This window comes from Catharus ustulatus, chromosome 3 (assembly GCF_009819885.2).
Source record: "Catharus ustulatus isolate bCatUst1 chromosome 3, bCatUst1.pri.v2, whole genome shotgun sequence".
Classification (NCBI taxonomy): domain Eukaryota; kingdom Metazoa; phylum Chordata; class Aves; order Passeriformes; family Turdidae; genus Catharus; species Catharus ustulatus.
Window position 1 is genome coordinate 68,608,400 of NC_046223.1, and position 25,828 is coordinate 68,634,227.

At 38.7% G+C, this 25,828-nt stretch overlaps 2 protein-coding genes across 2 annotated transcripts; one reads left to right on the forward strand and one right to left on the reverse strand.

Moving 5' to 3' along the window:
- The first annotated feature begins 75 nt into the window (after nucleotides 1-75).
- On the forward strand, nucleotides 76-4,741 carry FAM162B (family with sequence similarity 162 member B). The gene is made up of 4 exons (XM_033054448.2): nucleotides 76-187; nucleotides 561-672; nucleotides 3,544-3,652; nucleotides 3,860-4,741. The coding sequence occupies exons 1-4, from the start codon at nucleotides 76-78 to the stop codon at nucleotides 3,956-3,958; spliced, it is 432 nt and encodes a 143-aa protein (XP_032910339.1). The 3' UTR covers nucleotides 3,959-4,741.
- Nucleotides 4,427-25,728, reverse strand: KPNA5 (karyopherin subunit alpha 5). The gene is made up of 14 exons (XM_033053658.2): nucleotides 25,624-25,728; nucleotides 23,569-23,702; nucleotides 21,431-21,532; nucleotides 21,248-21,347; nucleotides 20,386-20,480; nucleotides 19,431-19,562; nucleotides 19,075-19,163; nucleotides 17,811-17,910; nucleotides 16,042-16,205; nucleotides 14,919-14,997; nucleotides 13,830-13,955; nucleotides 12,828-12,955; nucleotides 9,655-9,833; nucleotides 4,427-8,100 (listed from the first exon to the last, which is right to left on the reverse strand). The coding sequence occupies exons 1-14, from the start codon at nucleotides 25,625-25,627 to the stop codon at nucleotides 7,913-7,915; spliced, it is 1,620 nt and encodes a 539-aa protein (XP_032909549.1). The 5' UTR covers nucleotides 25,628-25,728; the 3' UTR covers nucleotides 4,427-7,912.
- Nucleotides 25,729-25,828: the final 100 nt, after the last annotated feature.

Below are 25,828 nucleotides of genomic sequence, written 5' to 3' on the forward strand. Positions count from 1 at the left end.
CTGCTGCAGAGGCTCCGGCCGAGGCAGAGGCTCTGACCGCGGCACAGGGTCCCGCCGCTCCTCGCCATCCTCGCCATGCTGCCGGCTCTCCTCCGCCCGGGGCGGCTGCTGTCCTTGCCGCCGCTCCGCCCGCCCGCGCCGCGGGGAGCCGCCGGGGATCCCGCCCGGAGCCCGGGCACCACCCGCGGTAAGGAGCCTCGGCATCCCGGGGCTGCCGGGGAGATGCGCGGGCGGGCGGCTCGGGAGCGGGACGGAGCGGGACTGGGATGCCCGTGGCACCTCCGGTCGGGTGGTCCCGAGCGTTCCCCTGCTCGCTTGGGTACCCACACCCGCGGGCGAAGGGGAGGTCGAATCAGACCCACAGGAGCACTCGCTGCGTGCGGGGATATTCCAGAAACGGCGCGGAGGTGACTCTGCGTAGCCGAGACCTGGAGGTCTAATCCCTAAATTACTCTTCCAACAACCAAAAGGAGTGGGGCTTTTCCCTTCCACACGTTACTATCAGTCATAATTATCTCTTAGTGCACGGTTTACAAAGTGTTTTTTTCCTACTCTTTAAGCTGAGCAGGCTCACAGGGTGGTTGCAAGTTACAAACCTTCGAATTTTGACAAAAAGATCCTCCTGTGGACTGGACGTTTCAAGACAGAAGAAGAGATTCCTCTGAGGATCCCGTAAGTGCGCTGCTCTTGTCCAAGGGTAACATGGAGCTGAAGGGAAAGCAGTGGTGTGATCCTGATCCTGTGGAAAATTTAAAGCTTTTCCACAGAGTTTAAAACGGTTGGTTTTACAACTCTGAGACTTGGAAACAAATTAAAGGGCAAGAGAATTTCCTGTCCTGGTTAGAGGTTAAGATGAGAAAATGTTCCTTGCTGGAGTCCCTAGAGCCTGAGATTAAGAACTAGATCCATCTGAGTTGACAGCCTTGGTTACATTTACGTACTGGCTTGTTTGTTTTGCTTATTCCTAACACGCAATCAGAGAAAGATGTTATTGGTAAACAATATTTTCTGTTTATACTCACATAAACAGAAATTTACAGTTGTTCTAATGGAGGTGTCACTGAATGATTATATACAACAAATTATTTTTTAGTATAGAATTTGAGGAAAAATAGGGAAGGAGATAATGAGAGGATAATCCTCATCAAGGAAAACTGAGTACTTGACATAGCCTTGGTCTCCTACTCTTGCTGACCCACTTGACTAGATGATCTTTGAAGGTCCCTTCCCACCCAAACCACACACACTCTACAGTTCTCTGACTTGCTGAAAATTAGCAACCCCTAAGGAAGTCAGGCACTAGCCACCTGAAACCCCCCTCAGCCCTTAAGGCTCCCTTTTCTTAGGATGTTAGCATGTTAGACATCTCTCCAGGACACTACTTTTTATCATCACAGTATGTCTCTGCCTTGAGTGACATGTTGAGAATAAACAGTGTGCAGAGCTGGGTAAAGCAACAGGTACATCCTCTGCCTATTCTTGCTGGTTCCTGACAGTTTCACTGGAGGTTGCTAAGCTGGATAGTGGCTTTCTGGACAGTTTCATCATCTTCCTCTAGAGGAAGGTTCAGACGTGTCTCAGGAGCTGTAAATGCTATTCAAGTCATTGGGAGATGTTTATAAAAACGTAGTATTTGCCACTCACACACACATGCACAAAAATCTCCTTTCTGGCTATACTATACTATACTATACTATACTATACTATACTATACTATACTAATATACTAGGCATAGTTAATAGTTAGACATTCAGGTTGAACTGTGGCACTGTTTTAACTCTCATCGAAAAAAGAATTGCAAGATGTTGCTACCTGTGAACGCAACCTAACCGCCGAAGTTAGTTTGTACTATGAAACAAATCTGCAGTCTTTACTAAAGGTTGTTGTGATTTCTTTGTTTTTTTTAAAAAAAACCCCATCTGTTGCTGACTTCAACAGAGCTTTACCTGAAGTCTTGGTTAAGGACTGAATAGCAAAGGCCCTAATATGCAATTAGGGAAGAATATTGTAAGGTCTGTTTTTCTTGAAGCAAATGCAGAAGGCAGGGAGAAAGTGAAAATTTGCCTCAGAGGAGTTTCAATTAGTGCACTGTGAAGTATAATTAGGCTAATACATCAGACTAATAACATTTATGGTTTTGCTTTTGTTGCCACAAATGGATTATTGGATTAATGATCCTACGTGCCAGTCTGATGTGCAGTTTGTTTTGAAGATGATTTTTATCGTTGTACAAACCAGAAACAGCTCCTTAGAACTGCAGGCATTATTAGTCACCTGCAAGAAACAGGTGTGTGCACAATGTGCAAGGAAGGGATGGTATAGCACTGCCACTCATGGGAACTGTCCTCTTCCACCACACTGAACCTTAAGAGCCAAGCACTGCAGCCCTCAGCCTTGGTGCAGGCTTTCATGGGCACTGTCAAATCCCCATCCCACCACATTACTCTTTAAAGTAAATCTTAAGGTTTTTTGAAGGAAAGAGAGCATTACACCATGTTTATGTAGAACACAAAATAAATTCTTTATGCAACTATTCTTTTTACACATAGTTGTGGGTTTATACATATGTATAAAACATGTACTTACATCTTACAAATATGCATATATCAACATATCTATATATATAAAGCATTCCCATGATGACTTATGAAAGGAAAATGGTGCACAGCCAGTCTTATTATGAACATCTTAAAAACTGTACTACCAAGTATAATGTTTGACTTGGAAAAACTTAGCTGAACGTTTTTGGACAATTTTCATGATTTCCTGTCCTGTGCTGGTCCCCAGGGCCATGCTACTGGCTCAGAAGAGGGGAAGGTGGAAATGGGAGCTGTACTGAAGCAGATTGCTGAGCTGTAAAACATCTCCTTTGCACTGACTAGTGCCAAACAGAAGACAGCAGTTTTCACTACTTTTGCCTTTGATGACCACCTTGTTTAGGTGTGCGTTCCTGAAATAGTGAGGTGGCTGACATCAGCTGCCCACTTTCTGTCAGGCTGCTGCTTTAATAAAGAACTAAAACCTTTAACTCGTAGTAGTACAAACGCTGCTTTAATCAACAATCCAGGGATGTAAAGTCCTTAGCCTGCAGAACACCATCTGAACAGGTTAGATATAGCAGTAACTGATTTCTAGTTAACTTTGAATAAAGGGAACTTGCTTTTACTCCATCCATCTGACACCACATATACGTCTCCATCTGTTTTAAACAGATAACCCCACTTAATTTTCACTATGTTTAGAGTTTAAGGTATGATTTCTGGTGTATTTACCCTGAGCATTGAAATGCATTTATTGCCTGAGCCACTTTTTTTCCAGCTTAAAAAACCCCAAAACAGTCTAAATCTACTAAATATTGCTTTGCCATGGGAAATAGATTAGGACCAGAAAATGGCTGATACATAACTAACCGCAGCAAGCTGAAGATGCTTGTTTCATAAGCTAATTCTATATTTATTTTTTAATTGTGATGTTATGTCTGCAATGCTTTGAAGAGATACTTTGCCCTTTTTAATGACTCAGTTCAACTACTTTAATTGCAGGCCAGAGATGCTAGACAAGGCAAGAAACAAAGCTCGAGTGAAAGCCTGTTACATCATGATTGGGCTCTCAATTATTGCCTGTTTTGCAGTGATTGCCTCAGCTAAGAAGGTAAGCATGACCATGTAGTGTATTTTAAAATAATGGAATTCTGTGAAAACCACACAAACCTAAAACAGGAGCAGCAGTTTACAGCTGCCCAAGTTTTAGCTAATCTAGTCTCTCTCACCCCTGCCACCCTAAGTGGCTCTTGCCCATTCCTGAGGTTGGGTAGCTTTCTCTGGGTGCATCCTTACTCCTATGCTGTTACTTCCTCAGGCTGCTGCACGTCATGAGTCCTTAACAAGCTTAAACTTGGCAAAGAAGGCCAAGTGGCGGCAGGAGGCTGCATTGGCTGCGGAGGCGAAGACAAAATAACTTCATCTGAAATGCTGAATGCCCTCAGAAGAGCAAAAGTAGCTGCTGCTGAGAGCAATTAGTGAGTTTCACCCCTAAATGGACAACCGCAGTATGCACACCCTGAAGCCAGTAAGGGTAGCTACAGCATCACAAAAACAAAAGGAAAGTCTTTTTCATTAGGAAGATATTCAGGATACTTGTCGCATATAATTAAAACTATTTAGAATGTTTTGCATATGATTAAAAGCAGTAATTAGTTTTAAAGGAGGTGAGGTAGTTTCCTTAGAATGTCAGTTACCTTTGGTTAGATAACCACAAAATATTTAAACCCAAGGAAGTTTTCTGTCTGGTGATAGTGGATAGTTTTTCAGTGCACAAATTGCCACTTGGAACACATTGGCATCAATACTGTATTCAAAATGCTATTTGCATTTTTCAGTTTTAAGAAGCAACACTTATTGAATCACTAAATAAATACAGTAAACATCTGTAAAATAGGTTTTATTGGTTTCTGTATGGTATCTGGAGATTTAACATTCCATAATATTGCATACTACTTATGTGTGTTCTGTTACAGTAATGGGCCTTTGGCCTGGATTTAAAGATGCACTATTACTATCTGAAGTTAATGCAGGTAATTTAGTTTCCACGCTTTATATGAAGGTGTGCCATAAGTAACTAGCATTTCATTCCAGATTTCAGTGAAATCTTGAGGTCACAGTTTAAGTCCATGTATCAATTTGCAAACCTATTACAAAAATCCTTGGTTGTACAACTTAATAAATTTAAACCAACTGAGAATTAACCATGGAGGAAAGACAATAGTGCATCTTTACTATTTTTTTAAAGACAGGCCCAACAGTTTCCAGTTGCAAACTTGTTCTAGAGCAAACATTTCTGTGCCAACATTATTACTATTTTATGATTGCTGCTAGCAACAGTGTGTAAAGCAAATACTAGAAAATTAAAAAGCTGTATGAACCAGTCCTCAGACAAAAGTGCAATGACAAAATAATTAGATATGATTCAGTGTAACAAGAGTAGGGAACTAATGAAAAAAAATCTTAAATTCTGCATAGTTGCATAGATTAGCTAGTTAGTATTCACATTTAAGCAGAACAAATGGTACCCTTTTAATTAAACTCAAACCCCTGTATTTTTTAAACAGACTTTGTAACTGATGGGGCACTTCAGATTGCATATACCAATGCATATGCCAAACTTAAAGAGATTTTCATATCACAGTTTTATTTTGTTTTTCTCTCCATACTGGTTTCATCTGTTTAGGTAACATCATATTCATGCCCCTACCTGCAAATGAGTACATCAGAGCGGACCTTAAGTCATAATCTCTGGTTTTATTTTGTTCATTTATGTGCTTTTAACAAACCATGATATAAACCCAGTGATAAAATAGGAGAGACCATCCTGTATGTATATCCTTTAAAGAATTTTCAACATTATTTCTTAACAATATCAAGGTAAACCAAATGTTGAGTTTAAATAAGGATTTTCATTATCCTAAGTCCATCAATTTTAGTTCCCTTTCAAACTGTTCCATTTAAATGTATCGGAGGCATGAAATACAGTTTGTCTAAATGCGTAAAGTGCAGTCACTAACGATCCACAAGACAGAATAATATATCCACACAACTGAAGACATTCTTTCAAAACAAATATAATACTTTAAATGTCCCCTCTTTTCTTCATTTTCAAGTCTTTCAATTAAGATTTTCATAGTTCGGATTTGGTTTAAATAAGAGAGGCTTATAAATGTAGTTTTACAGGGCTCTCCAAATAAAAAGCAGGCACAGCTGGTTGTTATCAAAACAAGGTTGTAAAAACAAAGGAATACCCTGTTACCTGAATAATTTTCTCACACTAGAACACTGAAATTCAGCATTTGCTATAGTCTTGGTAGATTTCTATGATTGTTACCCTGTTCTTTGATAGATGGGGAGTGGGGAAACCACAGGAAAGAATGAAGGTTGGTGTATGAAAACCTAGAACTATGAGAGTAGAAAGGGCATAAGTACAATCACCTAACATTATATGAAAATTTGGCAGCTGTACTCAATATTATCACACTATTCAAAACTGTTGTATGCTGTACAAATCTAGGTTTAAAGTGTCATTTGCTAAAATATCTCATTGTATTCAGAGTTCATAAAGTAACAGCACTCCTATATACACTTCTTACACTTCTATCTTCCACTAAAAAGACTTCAAAGGGAGGTTACTTCCCTCCCAGTAATATCTTAGTCAAAACTGACCATTAATTTTAGAAAATCCACTTCAAGTCCCACATTCAATTACAATATAGAATATATTGCTGTAACATCAAAGTGAAACATCTTAGAATCTTAACTTGCATGTAAAAAAAATTCTAAATATAAAATAGTACTGTAAATGATACCACCTTTAACCTGTATTTTTCAGTGCATTAAAATCATATTTAGTGACAAGCACAGTGCCATGGGTAAGTGATTAGAAGTTTGAATTGCAGCTTTTTATGAAGCATGAAATGCTCTCATATGTCACAGATTTCACTTAACCCAGGAGTTTGATGTTAACACATTAATTACAGGTAATAAAAAATAGCAATACTTCAGAGAGTTAACCCAAAGTATTAATTTCTCCAAATGAGATATACTACTAATACACCAGAAACACTACCTATATGCAAGTCAAAGTAGAGAATACATTTTTCTGTACTCAAAACTGTTAATGTAAATATTAGAATTCTATTTCTTTTAGTGTTTAACAGCAAACACTGTATATTGTAGAGCCTAAATATTTAGATGACAATAACTTCTAGTTAGTTTTGGTGTCCACATACTTAATGCTATTTACAGTACAACAAACTTTTCCTTCAACTGGAGTGATACACTATTCATTTTTCACTGCAGTATTTCTATTATGTTACCAAAAACAAACCAAATTCATTAACCTAAGGAGTAATTCAAGGGGTAGTAGCATACTTGGTCAAAAAACAACACCTACTGTCTAAACTTTTAAGAAGCTATTGTACTAAAAGGCAAATATTGCAATGTTTCTCAAACTAAAGTGGTGTTACCACATCTGGACAGAAGACAGCTGTAAAACGTCAGTTAGATGACTGGTGCACATCACCCTTCTGTCATTCCTAATCGCAGCTTTCTTGTGGTAACTGCAGCGGCTGCTTCCACTGCAAAGTACTGCAGTTGTGGCTGACTTGTAATGCCATTTAGCAGCTTTCATGACAGAGCCAACATCAAGTGACCAGCAAGGTCTCTGCCGATTCCAATTTGAAAACCTCTGAAATAGTCCTCTTCCTACATAATTCAGAAAAAACATTTTCATATATTCAATATTATATTAGGTAATTAGCATTATATATGTATATCTATTATGTCTTTAAATACATCTTATAAATAAATTCCAACAGTGTGTTGTAAAGTAAGTAATGCATAAAAGTTTCACAATTTAAATAAATATTTTTCACATTCCAATTCAGCTTCTTACAAGCTCATCTTTATTTCATGCCTTAGTTTTGAAGCAATGTTTCTGCTTCAATACAAGAGGTAGATTTGATAGAGACTGGGCAAGTCAAGCCTACTGCCAAAAATTCAACTGTCAGTAACTGTATTGCTGATATGAAGTTTGAGACTACATTAAAAATTCAGAACTATTACCTAAAATCCTACCAAGTCTTAGCTAAACAGTTCTTGTTAAATCACATTTAACGCTTTTAGACATGATTACTCACAGTTGTTTTCTGTACATAAGAGATAATGAAGAACACAAATACGAAACAGAGAACAGTTGTCTCTAACACAATATATAAAAGTGCATGAGCTGTTTCTTCATCTATTTCTGCAAAACATATTCAGTTTTTCCTCTAACTTTGGCCATAAAGAAAAGACCTCTGAGAAAAAAAAAACCCAAACCGTACAAGTGTTTAAATTTTATGCTTATATTCTCTTCAGTAGTTTAGAGCTGGAACCCTTCCATTGGAGCCTCCTGCTGTTGAAACACAAACTGCTGCTGACTTTCATCCACCTGAGGTGCAATACTAGAGTCCTCTTCTTCGACACCAAAATAATGTTCTATGAGTTCAAAAGCCTTTTGGTAGATCTCTTGGTTTTCATGCCTCTGAAGAAATTCAATTTTATCAAGTCCTAAATTCAAAATAGAACATTTTCAAAAATATAGTTGCTTGAATGAATGATGAATTCAAACGGAAACAGCTTATAGTATAGCAACACTTCTTAAAACAAAAAGATGCAATCCCTAGTCACCTCAATTAATTTGGTATCACTGGTTCTTAATTTCCTAACTCATGTATTTCTAGTCTTCATTTTCTGCTGTCCAAAGGAATTTTTAAAATATACTAGAAGCATTTCAATTTTACTAATATCCCAATTTCTGTTCTTCTACTCTTAAGTCTTCCCCAACTCTAAATTCTATTTCCACTCATGGAGTTGTCACTGGGCACAGTCTGGTATCTTTTTTTGAATTTAATGGTAAGATTTAAAGATACTACCTTATGGAAAGCTTACCATTTTGCAAGTAGAGGACATAGCCTCTGATCTTTTGGCTGAATTAAGTGCAAGGCAGTCAGTTAGATTGATATAAAATTCTTGTTTAGCTTTCCACTTAAGTTGGATTAGAAAGAGCTCAAATGAATCCTTCTGGTGACTGCAGAGACCAAAGCAAGGAGGGTGATATAATTAGCTGGTTTTCCTTACTTGAACTTATACTCTACAGCTTCAGCAGCCTATGCTTAAGTGCTAAAGGAAAGAAGAGAACCTAGAGAGTCAATACTTAAAATTATGAATGGACAGAAAATCTGCAACACAATAAATTCCATTAAAGTCTTCAGTACTTAATCCTCTTACGCATGTAATTGCTAAGTTTTTCAAGTACACGCTTGATTTAAAAAAATAACAGGGAATTCAGATGTAAAGACTGCTTTACAGAAAAGTTAGTACCATCTAATCAGATATAATATGGCCAGTTATAACCACAGTTCTCTTAGTTGCTAGCAGTTTCTGAAATACAAATGTCTGCCAATTTTGTTTTGTCAGAGCTATAAAAAGGCAACTCTCCATATGGAATGCCAGTTTCATTATAAGCCAATTGCAAAAGAATCCAATCATGAAATTCCACAAATTAGTTTTTCTAGAATGCCTTTACGTAGTGGTTTAATTCAAGAACCTTTATAAGAAACTACACAAAATACTTGCAAAAGTAAAAACTTATTTAGTTTTATGATGTATAGTTGATTTTTCTGTTACTGATATTTATTTACTATTTTAAAATGTGATCCAACTTTGGGATCAGTTAAAAATTGATCTTACATCCCTGTTGATAATGAAACCGTAGCAGACAGGACTATGTAATCATGTATTAAAAACTGTATTTAGCAATGGCTGATAAGTTTATGCAAAGCATGGTTCCAACAGACTGGGACACCTGTATTAAACCCTTCCGAGAATGCTTCTCTAGAGGGATATTTAAACTGACTGCAAACACACAGGCGTTTTCTGCATTTAACCACTTTCCTCTAAAAGTTATGTTACTTAATTTGTGATACTTTATGTCTACTTATGCTTGGAGTAATTCTTATATTAAAACTTACCTGCAAATTTCAAAATGACTCACAGTGGTTTTGTTTCTACAGCCTAGAATAAGGAAGTTCAGGTATGTAGCTTTAAAAGAAGTGCTCTTACCATAGGCTTCCTCTATGAGTGCACAATAAGGATTAGTGCCAATTCCATTTTGCTTTGACTCTTGTTCTCCAAGACGCAGAATATTTTCAAGTCCATTTAAAGCCACCTGTACTATTTTTGAATCCATCACAGTCAGGAGGTCACAAAGAGGCTTGGTACAACCTAGTGCTACCAAATACCTATATAACAGGAAAAAAAAAAAAAAAAAAAGAGGAAGGGGAAAAGAACTGATAATCCAGCACACTTATTCCGACATACCAGTCTACTGCTATGGATACTTTTGCTAAAAAAAGTGGCTGAAATAAAATTTCTAAAACACACAACAATACAAAGAGAAACTTGGCCCAAAATGAAATAAATATTACAACTTATCCATGTATTCCTAACTGGAGTGCAAACTCTGCAGTCTTTTTAACTTCTTTTTACCTACAATCTTCAGACAGGCTTAATGGAATATAAGAGAAAAAAAATTTAGCAGGAAGTTATTTTCTCAGGCAGTTACAATTTTCTAGTGATAAAAATATCAAGTAAACACATTAGATACATGTAAGAATACTGGGCACTGTTCTGTGCTACCACAGTCCACACTAGCAGTTCATTAAGGTATTAGCATCACGTACTATAAAGAGAAGAATGTAACCATAAATACAAAGACAAAAATACTGGGATTTTGAATATTCCACTCCTTTTCCCAATTTTGAAAAAAATTGTGTATGAACTTTTGCGAGTCATAACCCATGTCCTAGCTTCTAGCATGTAAGCAAGATGAAGACAGCAATGTTTGTCTAAATATAGTTTAATTCAGTGGTTTAAAACAACCCTGCAGTTAGGCAGGCAGTAGTACTCTGAGGACACTAGGAGGACTAAAACTTCATGGCACCAATAATATACATGTATTTTTTAGGAGAAGCCATTGTTATGGTATTATGTGCACATTCACTATTTGAAGATCCTCAATTAAAATTTATTTTTAAAATGCTAGATTTTGAAATGTTACATTATATATATTTATAATAAAATATATTATAATATTACGGTAATTTCATGACCATAAGGTGCACCGGACTATAAGGCGCGCTTTGTTTTTTTTGCAGCAAGGAGCTGCGCTGCACGCAATAAAGTAACAAAATAGTAACAGAATCGTGCAATCGCAGGGTTTACTGGCAGGTGCTCAAACATTTTTCACAGATTGGCATAGCCTTTAAAGGCAGCCCCAGGCGCCCTCCCCATGCCAGGGGCCTCGGCACTCCCGCCTGCCCATGGTGCCGGCTGGCGAGGCGCAGCTCAGGGTGGCCACGGCTCACAGCGGTCCAGGTTGCCTCGGGGCTGCCCGTGGTCCGGGTTGGCTTGGGGTGGCTGTGGCTCACACCGGGCCGGCGGCAGCGGCTTCCTCCGTTCCCACGAGCTTAGCGCCGGTCCAGAGCCAGTGGAGGCAGCTCCCTCCCTCCTTCCCTGCGCAGCTTGCGCCGGGCCAGCAGCGGCGGCTTCCTCCGTTCCCGCGCACTTAGCGCCGGTCCAGAGTCGGCGGCAGCGGCTCCCCCCCTGCCTCCCTGCGCAGTTAGCGCGGGGCAAGGGGCGGTGGCTTCCTCCGTCCCTGTGCAATCCGGCCAGGCTGGAGCCAGCGGCTTCCTCCATCCCTGCGTGCTTGGCACCGGTCCAGAGCCGGCCGCGGCGGCTCCCTCTGTGCCTCCCCATGCGGTTAGCACCGGGCTGGAGCCGGCAGCGGGTTCCCTCCCTGCCTCCCCGCGCAGTTAGCGCCGGACCAGCGGCAGTGGCTTCCTCCGTCCCCGCGCAATTCATGCTGGGCTGGAGTTGGCGGTGGTATCTCCCTCCCTGCCTCCCCGCGCAGTTAGCGCCGGGCTGGAGTTGGCGGCTTCCTTCGTCCACGTGCAATTTGCGCCAGGCTGGAGCCGGCGGCTTCCTCCGTCCCCGTGCGCTTAGCGCTGGTCCGGAGCCGGCCACGGCGGCTCCCTCCGTGCCTCCCCGCGTGGTTAGCGCTGGGCCAGCAGCGGCGGCTGTCTCCTTCTCCACTTCTCCCCGGCTGGGGGCCACCGCGCCGCTTCTCCCCTCTTCTCCCCGTGTCCCCCCGGCTGGCGGCCGCACCGCCTCCCTCCAGCCAGTGGCCAGGCGGCTTCTCCCCGGCTAGCGGCTGCGCAGCATCCCCCCGCCCGACAGCCATGCCGCGTCCCAGCGTCCCCCCGCCCAGCGGCTGTGCTGGTTCCCGGTTTCCCCTGTCCAGCGGCCGCGGCTCCCATGGTTCCCGGCTCCCCCCACGCGGCCGCAGCTCCTGCGGGTCCCAGCTCAGTTTGCAGCTTGTACTTCCGTGTTGGCAAATTTCCGAACTTTGTCCATTATATAAGGCGCACCGGACTATAAGGCGCACTTCTGGGTTCAAACCAAAATTTTAGTCAAAAGGGTGCGTCTTATAGTCGTGAAATTACTGTATACATTACTTATATATTAAAATATATTATATTTTAAAATTTTAAATAAAATTTAAAAAACAAGACACTTTCCTTTGTTATCCCTGTTATCACATCACTTTCAGTTCTGGCCTCCAAATAATACGGTAAATTATAAATCAAATTATGAGCTACTGATTCAAAGTGATCATTATTCTACAGCATTCAGAGAAATCAGAGAGTATTTTATTCTAGCAATTCTACCTTTGCAGCATATAAATAGCTATTGCAGTAAAAGTTTAATCAAACTCAGTTCTAAGCAAGGAGTTCAGCTATCTGCTTTAAAATAATATTGATAGTGAGTTTAAAATACTTGAAGAAACCACTAAAATCCCTGAAGTCTGTCTCCAAATATACAATCTCACTGCACAAGTTTCTAAAGAATCCCCCACTGCTTTCCATTTTCAAACACTGAAACTGCTCATCATCTGTTTCAATTGTGTCTGAGAATGCAGTATCAGCTGTGGAAGTTAAATCTGTGAAAGCTTTAGGTGCAACATCCCTGAAACAAAGTACTAATTATTTATTAAGTTTGTTGTGAGTACTTCTTGATTTTTCTGAATTTCTACATTTAGCCTCTGTACAGAGTTTCAAGGAAATGAGGTTATGTTTAGGATTTTGTTGCTATGACTGTCAAGATTCAAATGCAGAAATCCAAATGCATTATAGAAGATGCTTAGGCAGAGAAAATACTAATATACACAAACTTACCTGATCTGTTCAGGGGTTCCTCCTGATGTTGCATTAGTTATGGCCCATGCTGCCTCTTTTCTGGTGCGAAATTCAGCTTTTTGAAGAATTTCAATCAATATTGGGAAAATATTTGCATCTATAACAGCCTGAGAGATGAAATTGTAACATTTTACAATGATTAATAAAGATTTCAGAACCCTTATAGCCTTAACTACAAGAATTAGTGATGCCTGTGGATATCAAAGCAAAGAATACTTTGTTTAGATGATGCCATACAAACAAGAAATGCTAAACTGAATTTCAGAACAATTCCAACATTGCACTACAGCGGCCACCAGAATACCTTGGGTTTTTTATTTCTCTGTTTCTGGTGGGCAGAGCACAGCTTACTGGGCAGAGCACAGCTTACTGAACTGGTCCATTTAAAAAATCATACAACACATCCTGAGTTTTTGAACTAAAGATGAAGCCTCAGAACAAAATTTTCCATTTTATCGATGTCTGTGCTGGCCATAGAGAGACTATGTCTGTAATTGGAGACTTTATTAAACACTTCAGTTACATCAGAAAGAAACGTTTTCACCTCTGATTGAAGAAGAAGGGGAAAAATAATTTTGGAATATGTATTCTGATTCAGAATTCTCATTTTTATTGATCAGAACCTTTTTTCAGATAGCTCCAGACACCTGGAACAATAGTCAGGATGCAGTAATTTCCACAAGAGTACAACTCAGTATTGATGACATCATATCCTTTATCCAAGCAAAATATTCACCATTTACAAACTGGTCCCTTTTTTACTGGAGAAATTCATAGCACAAATTGTGACAGCTATTTCTCTTTAAAAAAATATCTCAAAGTTTAGAAGGAAACATTTACATTAGGAAAAATTATAGAAGTTAGAACTAAAATAAATCATACAGAGTCAGTGTAGTATCCATTTACATCTTGTGAAGGAAAATCAAGTGAAGTAGTGAAATGAAAACAAAATCAACCAAGTAACAATTTCCCAGGCTTTACCTGAATCTGCGCTCTGTTTCCTGCAGTTATATTAGAAACAGTCCAGCATGCTTCTTTTCTGATAGATTCCTTGGGACTACTAAGCAAGTGCAAGAGACACGGTAATGCAGAGCAGTTTAGAATCACCTAAAAAAATTAAAAAGTTGAAAACGGGGTTGTACTATATATATATATATAAAAAAATATATATTTTTATATATATAGCCTTGTGCTATATATATATAAAAGCATTTTACAGAGGACTTCAAAAGATTTTTGCAACACATTTACATAGATGAAGTGTCATATCCTGCAAAAATAAACTGTTCAATGTTCTAGTACGTGACCAGACAATCCAACAATCTGAAAGAATCTACCTTCAATAAAGTTCAGACTGACAATAGCAAAACTAAGTAAGGCTGCTTAAGACCAAGATATGAGTAAGTCAAAATGATCAACAAGTGCGCATCTAATTTGCATAGTTGCTAATTTTTTAAGAGATAATGTTTTCCATTTAATTCCTTAGCAAAATCCTTTCCTCTAGAGCTCACAAATTACGCAATTAACACTCTTCCATGTTCTTTACACCCTAGTACTGTCAGCCTTTCTAAGAAAATTATTTTTAAAGCAGGACCTGTCTTCCTATTTCCTGCATTGCTTCAAAATCAATGCCATTGCCTAAAATCAGTAAAACAGATCTTCAGAATAAATTACATCAGTAAGACTATCACATACAAATTCATGAACAAATTATGGACAATCACAGAAGTGAAAATCTTGACTAACTTTAGGACTGAAAAAAGGGGAACCATAATAAATAACTGAACCCCCTGTAAGGAAGAGAAACAAAGAACAAACAAAAAGAGTCAAAGTATCATACAGAAACATCATACAGAGAAGCAACTGACTACATACAATACTGTAAAAAAAAAGTTCTTGCTTTAACTTAATGCTTAAAGTAGGAGTGTAAACTATCAAATCAACAACAGAGAGTTCTAGAAAGTCTCTTTCAGTGACATATGCAGATACCTGTATTGGACATGTATTCTGTCAAAGTTTTTACAAAATTCTGTCTTGCCAAATAATTTTTCTTAAATCAACTAGTCTTACCTGTGTTTGGATATCATCCCCAGTAACAATATTTCCAACTGCTCTTAATGCAGGGGATACCACCTTGTAATCATTATGCCTGGAGACAAATATTATATTGTTTGATATTACCAAGTGTTAAAAGAATAATTTTGCATTTTCAGCAAACAATGGTTTACTTCACATGCTACGTATTTAGTTATCAAAACCACTCTATTACTCATTGCATTTTTCCTATTCAGTCAAATTTGACTAATCCACAACTGAATTGCTGGTTCAAAGACTGAGCACCTCTATGAAACAATACAACTTAGAGCAATCTGCTCAGCAGATCCAGCCCAGCTCAACTATTATTAAATGCAATAGTGGAACATGTGTCATTCAATATCCACAGAAACAGAAGGGGTGTATGAGGTGTATACTAAAGCTTAGTATGTTTAGTAAGTAAAATTACCCCTTTTGTGAGTCAATAATCTAGAAGCCAGCACATGAAGTCCATACTCAGCTGCCTGATGTGTGGGGGAAGGAAATTACACAGTTGTCCTAGAGCTTCTATGCAAGAGAAACCAATCTTCCCTTTCCCGACAGCTATAAAAAACAGTTTTTCACAGGGTAATGTGCTGAACTGTCTGTGCTGGGAACTACTATCCCAGACCTACTCTGCAGTCCCACGTGAACACAGGGATTTAGTCTTCCTTTCCAGGAAAATAATGAACCATAACCCAAATATATTGGAACAGTTTAAAAGCGGTTTTAGCCAGCCTCTGGACTTTGCTGAGTCCAAAAACTGTCTGTACAGCAATTATATGTCCTAGAAAGAACACCAGTGAAATAAAAAAAAAAAAAATTAATTTACAATTCAACATTGCTCTTCAGTCTTTGCCCTTCTATTCCTTCATTTATATGAAATCCTACACTAAATTTTAAGGAATATAAAAGAATACTTTGAAGAAAACTTTTTTTCACTGTCAATGTCAGGAATAATTGCAGGAGCCAAGTAACCTAGCAGGGAGCTTAAAATACTTCAGACTGAATTCATATTCATCACTTTCCACAAAAATAAACTAAGACTTCAGGTGAGAAAACACAGCTCAATTTTAACATTAATAGTACTGTAAGATATTTATTTGGTGAGAAGACTTACATAAGCAGCTCTACCAATCTTCGACACACTCCGGAATCAATAACAGCTTGAATTTTATCATTAGGACCATCTGAAAGGTAAGAGAGGGCCCAGCAAGCATCTGCTAATACATCCGGGTCACTGCTAAACAACAGTCTTGATAAAACATTTAAGCAAGGAGCAACCTAGGTTAAAGAAAAATATTGCATAAAATTAGGTGTTCCATACTGTTCAAGTTTCAGAGAACGCTCTGCGAAGGCATAAATGTGCAAAATTATTTACTGCTTAAGTACACGAGGTTGTTGTTGATGAATGAAGACCCAGGTAGAACACTTTCTGATTAAACCAGATATCCAATTCAAGCCAGCAAATTGGATGAATTCTGATTCACAGTCTATTTATTGAGAGATACTGCATAAAGTATATAATTGTTCAGCTTAAACAAAAACTATCTGCTTTTACAGGAATTACTGATGCTTTTTTTAATCATTCAGGGAGCAGAATCTCAAAGTAATAAAGTTTGGGGTTTTTATTGCCAGCTTTGTAGGAGTATTGGCAGTTGTTTGTAATAACCAGCCTAGAATAACTCACACAGCAACCAACATTCACTGAACCGGTGAAAAAAGCAATGTCTTATTTCAATTCTCACTGCTGCTGTACATTCTGGCCTTAATCTCTGTAACTTCCACACAGAGTCAAATGAACTAGACCATCTTAACACCATTTGGAACCTGACAGGTGCCTGTTGTATAGCCTGGGAATTTCATATTCTTTGTAGAACTTAACTCTTTACCTTACATGAATTTTGCAAATTCAGTCTGTTATGTGTCCAACTGCTGATGTTGTAAGGGGCAAAAAGCAGAGGACCTATTCTTATTAGCAGCTGCCTATAGTGCATCCTTTTTCTGTGAGGTTTTGTATTCAAGCAGCAAAAAATCTTGTTTTTTCACTACCAGAACAAAATACTAGTGAAGTATATAGGTTAGGCAGAGTCATTGTGAGATGATCCATTAACTGACATCAAAAATCCCCTCTTTTTGTTAATATTTCTTCAAGAATTAGTAAGTAACAAAAACTACTAGTTAGTAATTACTAACTCAAGAGGTAAACGCTCTCCAGATTAATGATCATTTAACCTCAGAATATCCAATGTTCAGCTTTTTTAAATGACTTTTTAAAGTCATTAACCTTACTAATTTAAATTAATAAATTTCAATAAATTAATTTCTTACTGAAAGTAAGAAGGTAAAGCTTCTACTAGTCTCTACAGTTTTTACAGCCACATACTAGAGAGAAGAAGTAAAAAAAAGGGGAGAGCATATAGGTGCTCTCTGCCATCACTGTCTGATTTAATTGCACCTGACAGAGCAGGATACTCAAAATTTTGTTCATGCACCATGCACTCACAATCATAGAACAAAAAACAAAAAAAAAAGAGGAAGTTTCAACTACAACTCACATTCTCTACAACAGTTCAGGACAAAATACAGCCCTACATGGTTTAGTGCTGAATTTATAATTTGTCTGTCACTTCACACCAGTGTATAACTATTTGTACCAGACTAGCAAGTAGCTAGTCTCAAGTTTTTAAGTGATGTTATTTTATTGCTGATTGGTGCCAAAGTATATGATTTTTCACAGATACAACAGATAAGCAAGACTATGTGATTACATTAAAAACTTAAAATATATGTCTATATCCAGATTCAAAGATTCTGTTTGTTATAAAATATTATGAATATAAGTATTCTTTAGCTTTCCAATTTCTTAAAATCATTACTTTATTATACCTTACTGAAATCTGGAGGTGGATTCTTTCCTCTACAAAGATTTGAGAGCGCCCAGACTGCATTTCTAGTTGTTGTAAGACGATTCGAATTTGTTAACAATCTGTGAGAGGCAACAATAACAAAAAAAGTAATTTCTTATTAAAATTTAGATAATTTTATCTCTATTGTTACCAACAGAACATCAAACAAGGAAGAGAAAATCTATTATCGGTCACTAGTTTAAATTTATTTATCTTCATATCTTACATGCTGCAGCTATTTTCTTAAAATTAACTGAATCTGAGCAGATTATTTTGCATAATTTTGGGATGTCTCATTCCCAAATCACATATATGCATATAAAGTAAACAACTGCTTATATAAAATGTCATTCAAATAAACCTTTTCGAGGGTCTTTAGAAGAGGCGAGGAGATGCAACCCTGCATGGAATGAACTTCAATGTTTTCATTCAGAGAATGGAATTAATAATAATAAAAACAGTTCCATAAAAAGCTTGGAAGTTCTTGCAAAAAAATAAATAACTTCTATTTTTGCCAAATAGAACATGAAAGATTCAACACCTGAAAGATCAGCTTCACTTTCGGATACATACCAAAATGTGTAAAATGTTAATTCTTTAAGCCCTTGGTGAAGGTAATCATGATCTCCTCTGCTATTGTAAGCTATTTTACAAATGTTTTAAGTTGTTTTATTACTTTAAAAGGTAATAACCTGAGCAACATTTGTGTTGTGCAAATTTTTCCCTGTGATGAAAATACTATGGTAAGCACATAGTAAATGCTGGAATGATATTCCTAGTGAAGACAAATCTTCTAGTGGAACACAACTCAGGCAAAAAATACTCTGAGCTCACCCCAGCAAGTAAATAGACAAAAACTAGAGCTTGGAGCTACTGAACAAAGATGGAGGAAACAGCCTATTGCCTAGGCATATGGAACCATATAAATACCAGTGGGAATTAAACCTTGTCTCCCACCCCATATATTCAGAAATCTGACAACACAGATTTGGCACAATACAAAAATTTCATATCTGTGAAGTAACACTTCTCTCCTTTTGCAAACATCGAAAAGTTCCCAGTTATGCATGAAGCTCATGTAATCCAAAACATTAAATTGTTTCCTATTATGTTGTTATGATTTTCAATTTACACTAAAACTTATATTCTCTTCAAGTAAATTCTAAATTGAAGTTTTCATTTAGTTTACAATATTATTAGTTTGTATTAGTTATTATTAGTTAATATTAGTTTTCAATACTTACTCCAAGAGAGGTGGCAATATTCCACAGTTCAAAACAAAGTCTCTGCATTCTGCATTATCACCAGCAATGTTCCCAAGAGCCCATACTGCCTTAAAAAGCAAAGCATCCAAGTGAATTTATACATGCTTGCAAATCGACTTTTACAGATAATCTATACTTTTTACAGCAAATATTGTAGAATAGAAAAAAAAATCCATGAGGGAAAATTAGTGACAGTAAGTTTTTGTCTTTCTGGAGGCAGATCAACTAGCTAGTAGGCAAATGGGGCTTAAAGCCTCTCTAACCTCACACACCCCAAAAGAGACATTCATAACTGAATTTTAAGTAGTTATAAAACCTCTCAAGAAGACAGTTACCTGCTCTTGTACATCTTCATGTTCTGAGCTAAGCAACTTAATAAAAATGGGAACAGCTCCAGTTTCAATTACAACTTTGGTGTGTAAGAAAGTTCCAGATGCTATGTTTGTCAAAGCCCAAGCTGCTTCAAACTGTTGGGAACACAAACAAAACCATGTTAAACCACGCAGCAGTAAAACTTAAAATCATGACATGAAATTTGACATAGGAGTTTCAGAGGTTAATTTTTCAACTTTTTTTACTTTCCACTGAAATGCAATTCCTATTATAGAATTTTATATACAACAAAGTACCTGGCATTGACAAAATCTCTGTTTAGTAAGAACCTTCAGTAACTTTACAACAGTAATAGTAATACTAATATTTTTAGCTTTTGGCTTACCAAACTAAGAAAGATTTTGAATCACTATTAACAAGTACAAATACCTTTTGTTTACTCAGCATTAAGTTAATTCTTCTAGAATAAATGTCCATGAGGCCTAAGTGCTATTCCCATGGGGGAGTAGACAGAACTAGTTACTCCTGCCATTGATTACACATTTCCCAAAGATTTTCTAAAAGGGTTCAATAAGCCTTTCAGTTTCCTGTAAATTTTTTCCCTAAGAGTTCAACTGAAAAGTACTACAATATATTCAACACTTAATGCGACAGATTCTTCTCACACATAATTGCTGATGATCTTAATATACCACTCTGTAAATCCTCTTGAACACCTTCTGCTTTCAACACCTAAGTTTTTATCCAGCTGAATACATGACCCTAAAGACTACTATAAAAATCATGAAGTCAAGTCACATTTTTAGCAGTAATAAAACATATGGTTTCAGTGGAGAAAAATAACTACATTTGGTTACTAAAGCCCCCCACCAAACAAAACAACATATGCCTTCCAAAACTCTTTTGGAAGATTTCTAATCCCATTCCAAACCCCCAGTCAGTATGAGCTGAACTCACTTGCAGAGTATAATTTTCACTCCTCTCTAGAAATTTCACAAATCTCTGTACTACTCCTGGTTTTTGAATGACTTCATCTATAGGTGGATTAGGCTCTAGGGAATAAAAACAAACATATATGTGTAAAAAGACCAAATAAATTACTTTTTCAGTATGACAAAAAACATGAACACAATTTGTAGATATTATCATAATTTCATTCAATCATTTTCTTTTCAAAAGGAGTTACAAACTTTTCGCTTGAGAAGACTGTAGATCTTCTCTATTAAGTAGCAAACATCCTGTTACATATAATAACAGTAACACATATTATTATCCATTTGCACCTTAGAAACACATCACAGACACTGTTCTTTCCACCAATAGCTCAGGCTGGTGGCAGAGCAATTATGGTTACTGGATACTATTTTAAAAGACCAAGCACACCTTTACCTAGCATGCTATACACATACCAACATCACCTTAAGATTGCATGTTTTACAGCCCCAACAAAAACAAGTTACAACTCTTCTTTGCTAGCCATGTAATTTTTTCCCCTTGAGTATAGAGAATGGGAATGAGAAGCTGAACCACTAAAACAATTACTCTAAATATGTTAGTACACAGTTAGTTACTACCCTGGACACCTCAATCAAAAACATCCTTGTTTTTCACTTTGTCTGAAAGACTTAACGTCAAAATAATGAAGACTTCTGTATTTAGCCATTAGGTCAGAAGAGATTTGGCAGTTTCTTTATAAACAGAACTACAAGTTTCTGCAAGATCTATTTTAAAATAAAACATAACTAAAAGTTAACTGACTCTAAGTATAATTCATAATAACACAGAAGGAAACAAATAGAGAAAAACAGGCAATGTTTACCTTTAGACAGCAATTTTCTGAATTTCTGAGTTGCGGTGAGCTGCTGATCAGGATCATCTGAAAAAATCATCTGTACCATATCTACCGTAATAACTTCTTCCTAAAAATGCAAGGAGGATTTCTTATAGTATAGTACTATGTACACTGATAGATAACATTCTAAACACACTCTTAAGTACTTACCTCTGGAATAGGAACAGTAGAGCTGACGTCAGGATCCTGAATTGGGCTTTCTATCATGGATTCTTCATTTCCCGGGAGAGACACATTTCGGCGTTTAAACAGCTGAACAAAGGGGAAATTTTGGGGAGACATTAGCAGTTACCAAAGTGTGGGTACTGATGATACACACTTGAAGAAATGCTTTCACCAATACCAGTCAAAAAATGTTACCTACTCACCTTCCTATCCACCCATGCAAGGGGAATTCTATACAAAGGTTTAGATAACATAAAAGAGAAAAACTATGCTATCTGTATCTTGAGAAACGACACAGCAGCACCTCAGATAGACACTTAGAACTAAATTGTTACTAGTTATAAAGATTCATATTTTTTTCCACAACGAAGATACAGATCTTTTTGCTTTTAATCTTTTATCCCTTATAATTAGCATGCATTTTAAGCAAGAAATGTATTCTACAAGCTACTTTCCCCTTTCTTAGTTTATAGGCTGAAATCATCAACATATAGGCAATGTTTGTGTTTCAGCACACTGCATTCCTTCCTTCTACAGAAGACTACTAAGCAGCACCTGTATTTTATACCCAGCTGAGGAAAGATTAAACCAGAAACATAATTTTCATATAGAAGAGAAAAAAATAGTGTAGTTTTGAGGTGAACTTCTAAACCATGCAACACTAAGCATTCTCTGTGTCCAAAAATCGCTTTACCATTGGCTGCACGCACTGCCTATGCTCAGAATACATACGAGCACTGTTGCATTTAATAAAAAACTATATTCAATGAGTGCCTCTTCATTTTCTGGCATACAAGCAAAACGTGTCCAAAACTGCAGAACAACACCGTGCTTACATCCAGCTCCATATTAACAGGAACCTAAATCAAGGCATTCTCTCCCCTGTTCGACGCACTTATGGGCTGGGTGTAATTCTGGACATAAAAACAACTACAGAATTCTGAACGCAAATGAGGCTTAATTCCATTTAAACCCACAAAGGAAGAAGAAACAACATTCCATTTTTGGAAGACCAGCCACTCTTTCTAGCACTGAACAAGGACACATAAGTTCTTGGTTGAAAAGTATGAACTTGTTTGGACTTTCTACCAGTCACAATTACTTCGGGAGCACAAGTGGTCTCATCTCCCTGCATAAACTCATTCTCAGGCCAGCAAGAGCTGAAAAACACCAGTCCAACAAGCTAAGATCAAGCAGAGCACAACAGTAGTCTCATTGTTACAACAGTCAGCATGGGAGAGGAAACACCCATTATTTTAATCATTTACCTGGGAAGTATTTACTACAAAATATGTAAACAAAACTTAAAGCAGTTTTGCTGAAACTGCTGCAATGCAGTTACCCATGCACAGGTAAGTACTCCAGTACCACACTACTTCTGACTATTACCTCTCTGGCCCAAATAATTGAAATTCTTTTTCCATGCACCACCTTCCCGGTAGAAGAGTAAGCATTCCCACCTCAGAGAAGACTGTGGATCAGAGCCTGGGACACTCTCTAAGTTGTGGAAGACAAACTCATCCACTTTAGACCAAACAGAAAAACAAACTACATTCCTTACCTTCCTGGCAAGAAACTACTAAACACTTTGTGAAGAGGAACTATGACAAACCACTAAATAATACAATGTTCTACGTACTCTGATCACTGAAATTTCAATGAGAACAACTGGAAATGTTTGTATAATAGTTCAGGGACACTAACTGGTAGCCACTTTATTAAGAGCTCTTAGACAATTTGAAGCATGGTATCGAAGATGAAAATAATCCTCTCGCTTCACAAAGCAAAACTTTGACTCCAGCTCTAGCAGAGACTGCAAGGTTTCAAATCCTTACTGGAAATATGAGTGTTCTTTTGGTCTAGTCTCACATGCTTAAACCTAGACTATGGATTAAAGCTAAAAGTCACAGCTGTGTCCTATGTGTGCCCCAGTAACCTAAAAGAGCTTCTGTTCATTTTTTATGACCCTATTGAGAGGTGTCTGGTTCTTCCTACAATTGCAAAGAAAACAGACATTCAACCTGGCACTCCTGGATTTTACTCTAGTCTGCTCAAGTCCTTTCAGGCCCCTGAATATAGCTCCACAGGTACTGAACAGTGAGCAGCCCCCCAAGATGGCTTACCTGCTCTTCTCTTTTCTGTTTCCGAAGCTGGATTCCTTCCTCCTCTCTTCTCCTGCGCATTTCTTGGGGATTAAGTGCATTATTCTTGTAGCTTTTCATTCTGAAGTTATCTCTACCCGGGCTTGCCATGTTGTCTATTGAAAAAACACAAAATTATTCCAAAAGGCCAAACTTGCAATCTCTTGTACTACCAAAATATCTACAGCAGCTGCTACATATTCCTGCATCTGTTTGCAATACCCAGCTTATCAACAAAAATCTTTAATGTAGAAACCACAGAAAACCTATGCTTAGACAGGCATTTCAAAACTGCAGATCAAACTGCATCTTGAGGATCAGATACAGCATTTAAGAGCATAAGCTACTGTAAAAAGCTTCTTTTGTTTCTTTAATTTCACTATCTCACAAACATAACCAAATTTAAGGGCTACACTTTTCCTTCTAAACTGTGTGCAGGAAAATAATTTAAGGGTCAGTAACACCAGACAGGCATACTCTTTTTCATTTTAAACTAACAAAATTATTATCTCACTCCAATTACCAGTTCTTTTAATGAATTTAGAAGATTAGAATCTTACTGTCATTTCAGGTATATCAGCTGTGGAAAGATAAAAGTGATAGTTCACGATTCTGTCACCAGAATGATCAAATGGAGTGAAAAAAGTTGTTAATAGCATGGTGCCTTTTTTTAAAGGTAGAACTGAAGCCTCATTCCGAGAAACAATTGTCAAAAACAAGACTACACAAACTATCACTCCTCTAGAATTCTACAAGGAGAAAACATGTTAACTACAGCTCCTGACTACAGCTCCTGAGCTGTGCACAATTCTCTGGCAACTTCCATGCTGAGACAATTTGTTTTGGGTTTGTTTTTTTTCCTTTGGTTTGTTTTCTTTTCTTTTTTTTTATCAGTAGTACTAAGGACCACGAAGCAATAAACACAAGCCATGAGAGGAAAACAGAGGGCAGACTTAGGCTTGACACTAAGACAACAACACAAGGACTCAGCACCCTGTTTCACCCAAGTAATTTGCTTTACAAGAACCTAAGCAAACTACGGCATCTCTGCACAACAAGGCTAAGCATGCCACTGTCTAAAGCAAATTTCTAGCAATAGTCATTTAACTTTATTTTCCCAACAATGTTGCTGGATTATCTAGACCTAGAACACCGTCCCTTTCTTAATCGTTCATGCCTTGCTAATTTAGTTGTGCCAATGAAACAAACTGTCAGGTCAAGAAATGGACTGAACAAGAGAAATACACATTCAAAGTAACCCAGTCGCTAACTCTGTTAGGAGTTACAGAAGGTCAACTGGAAGGAAGGTCTCATCGAAATGGTTTTTTTAAAAAGAAAAGCTGAGAAATGTATAGCTCCAGTCCCCCCCTTAAGTCTTTTAATACAGACATCGTAAGGGCGAGAAGACTGGCAGTCCCTGGTCTCACACCTTCTGCATCTAGATCCAAGCAAGCCTGCACTTCTGTGCTATAGAACTATACCCGTTTTAACATCAAATCCCTCCACCCACCACATCCTGCATTGCGCCCACTTGTTGAGAATAGTCTAAGACCTATCACACTACTTTTTTCATCTTCTCCTTCTTGTCTACATAGGGCTCACTAAACACGGCACCTCGCTGTGCCTCTGCCCCCTCCGCGGCCGGACGCTGCCCACAGGCTTCGCATCGGCCCAGCCCGCAGGGACCGGGCGCTCCGAGACCGCCAGGACTGACTGACCCGTCAGCCCCAAGAGGCCGGGCACTCGCCCAGCCAGCCCGCCCGGCTGCACGCAGCGAGGAGCGACGCTCTTCACTCACGTCCCCGGCAGAAGGGGTGGAAAGCCCTCTCCACCAGCAGCAAGGCAGGGAAGGGGGAGGACGGCAGGGCCCTCTTGCCGGAGGAAGCGGACACCCCGTCCCAGCCCCGAGTGAGTGCCACGCGGGCAATGCCCCGCCGGAGCCAGCAGCTGACTGGCCTGCACCGGGCACTCCGCCCCACAAGCGGTGCAGCCTCTGCTGCCCCTACCCGCCAGCTCTCGGTGCTTTTCCCTCCTTACCCATCGCGGCGGACACGCCCGGCGCCCGGCGCCGTCCAAACGCGAGACCGCCGCTCCGCAGCGCTCCGCACCGGCGGCACACACCGATGCAAGATGGCGGACGCCGCCCCGCCGCGCGCCGCACCGGCCGGGGGGCGGAGCCTGTCGCTCCCAGCAGACCCTGCGCGGCACAGGCCCGCCCCGGGCCGGGGAGCGGCACTTCCCA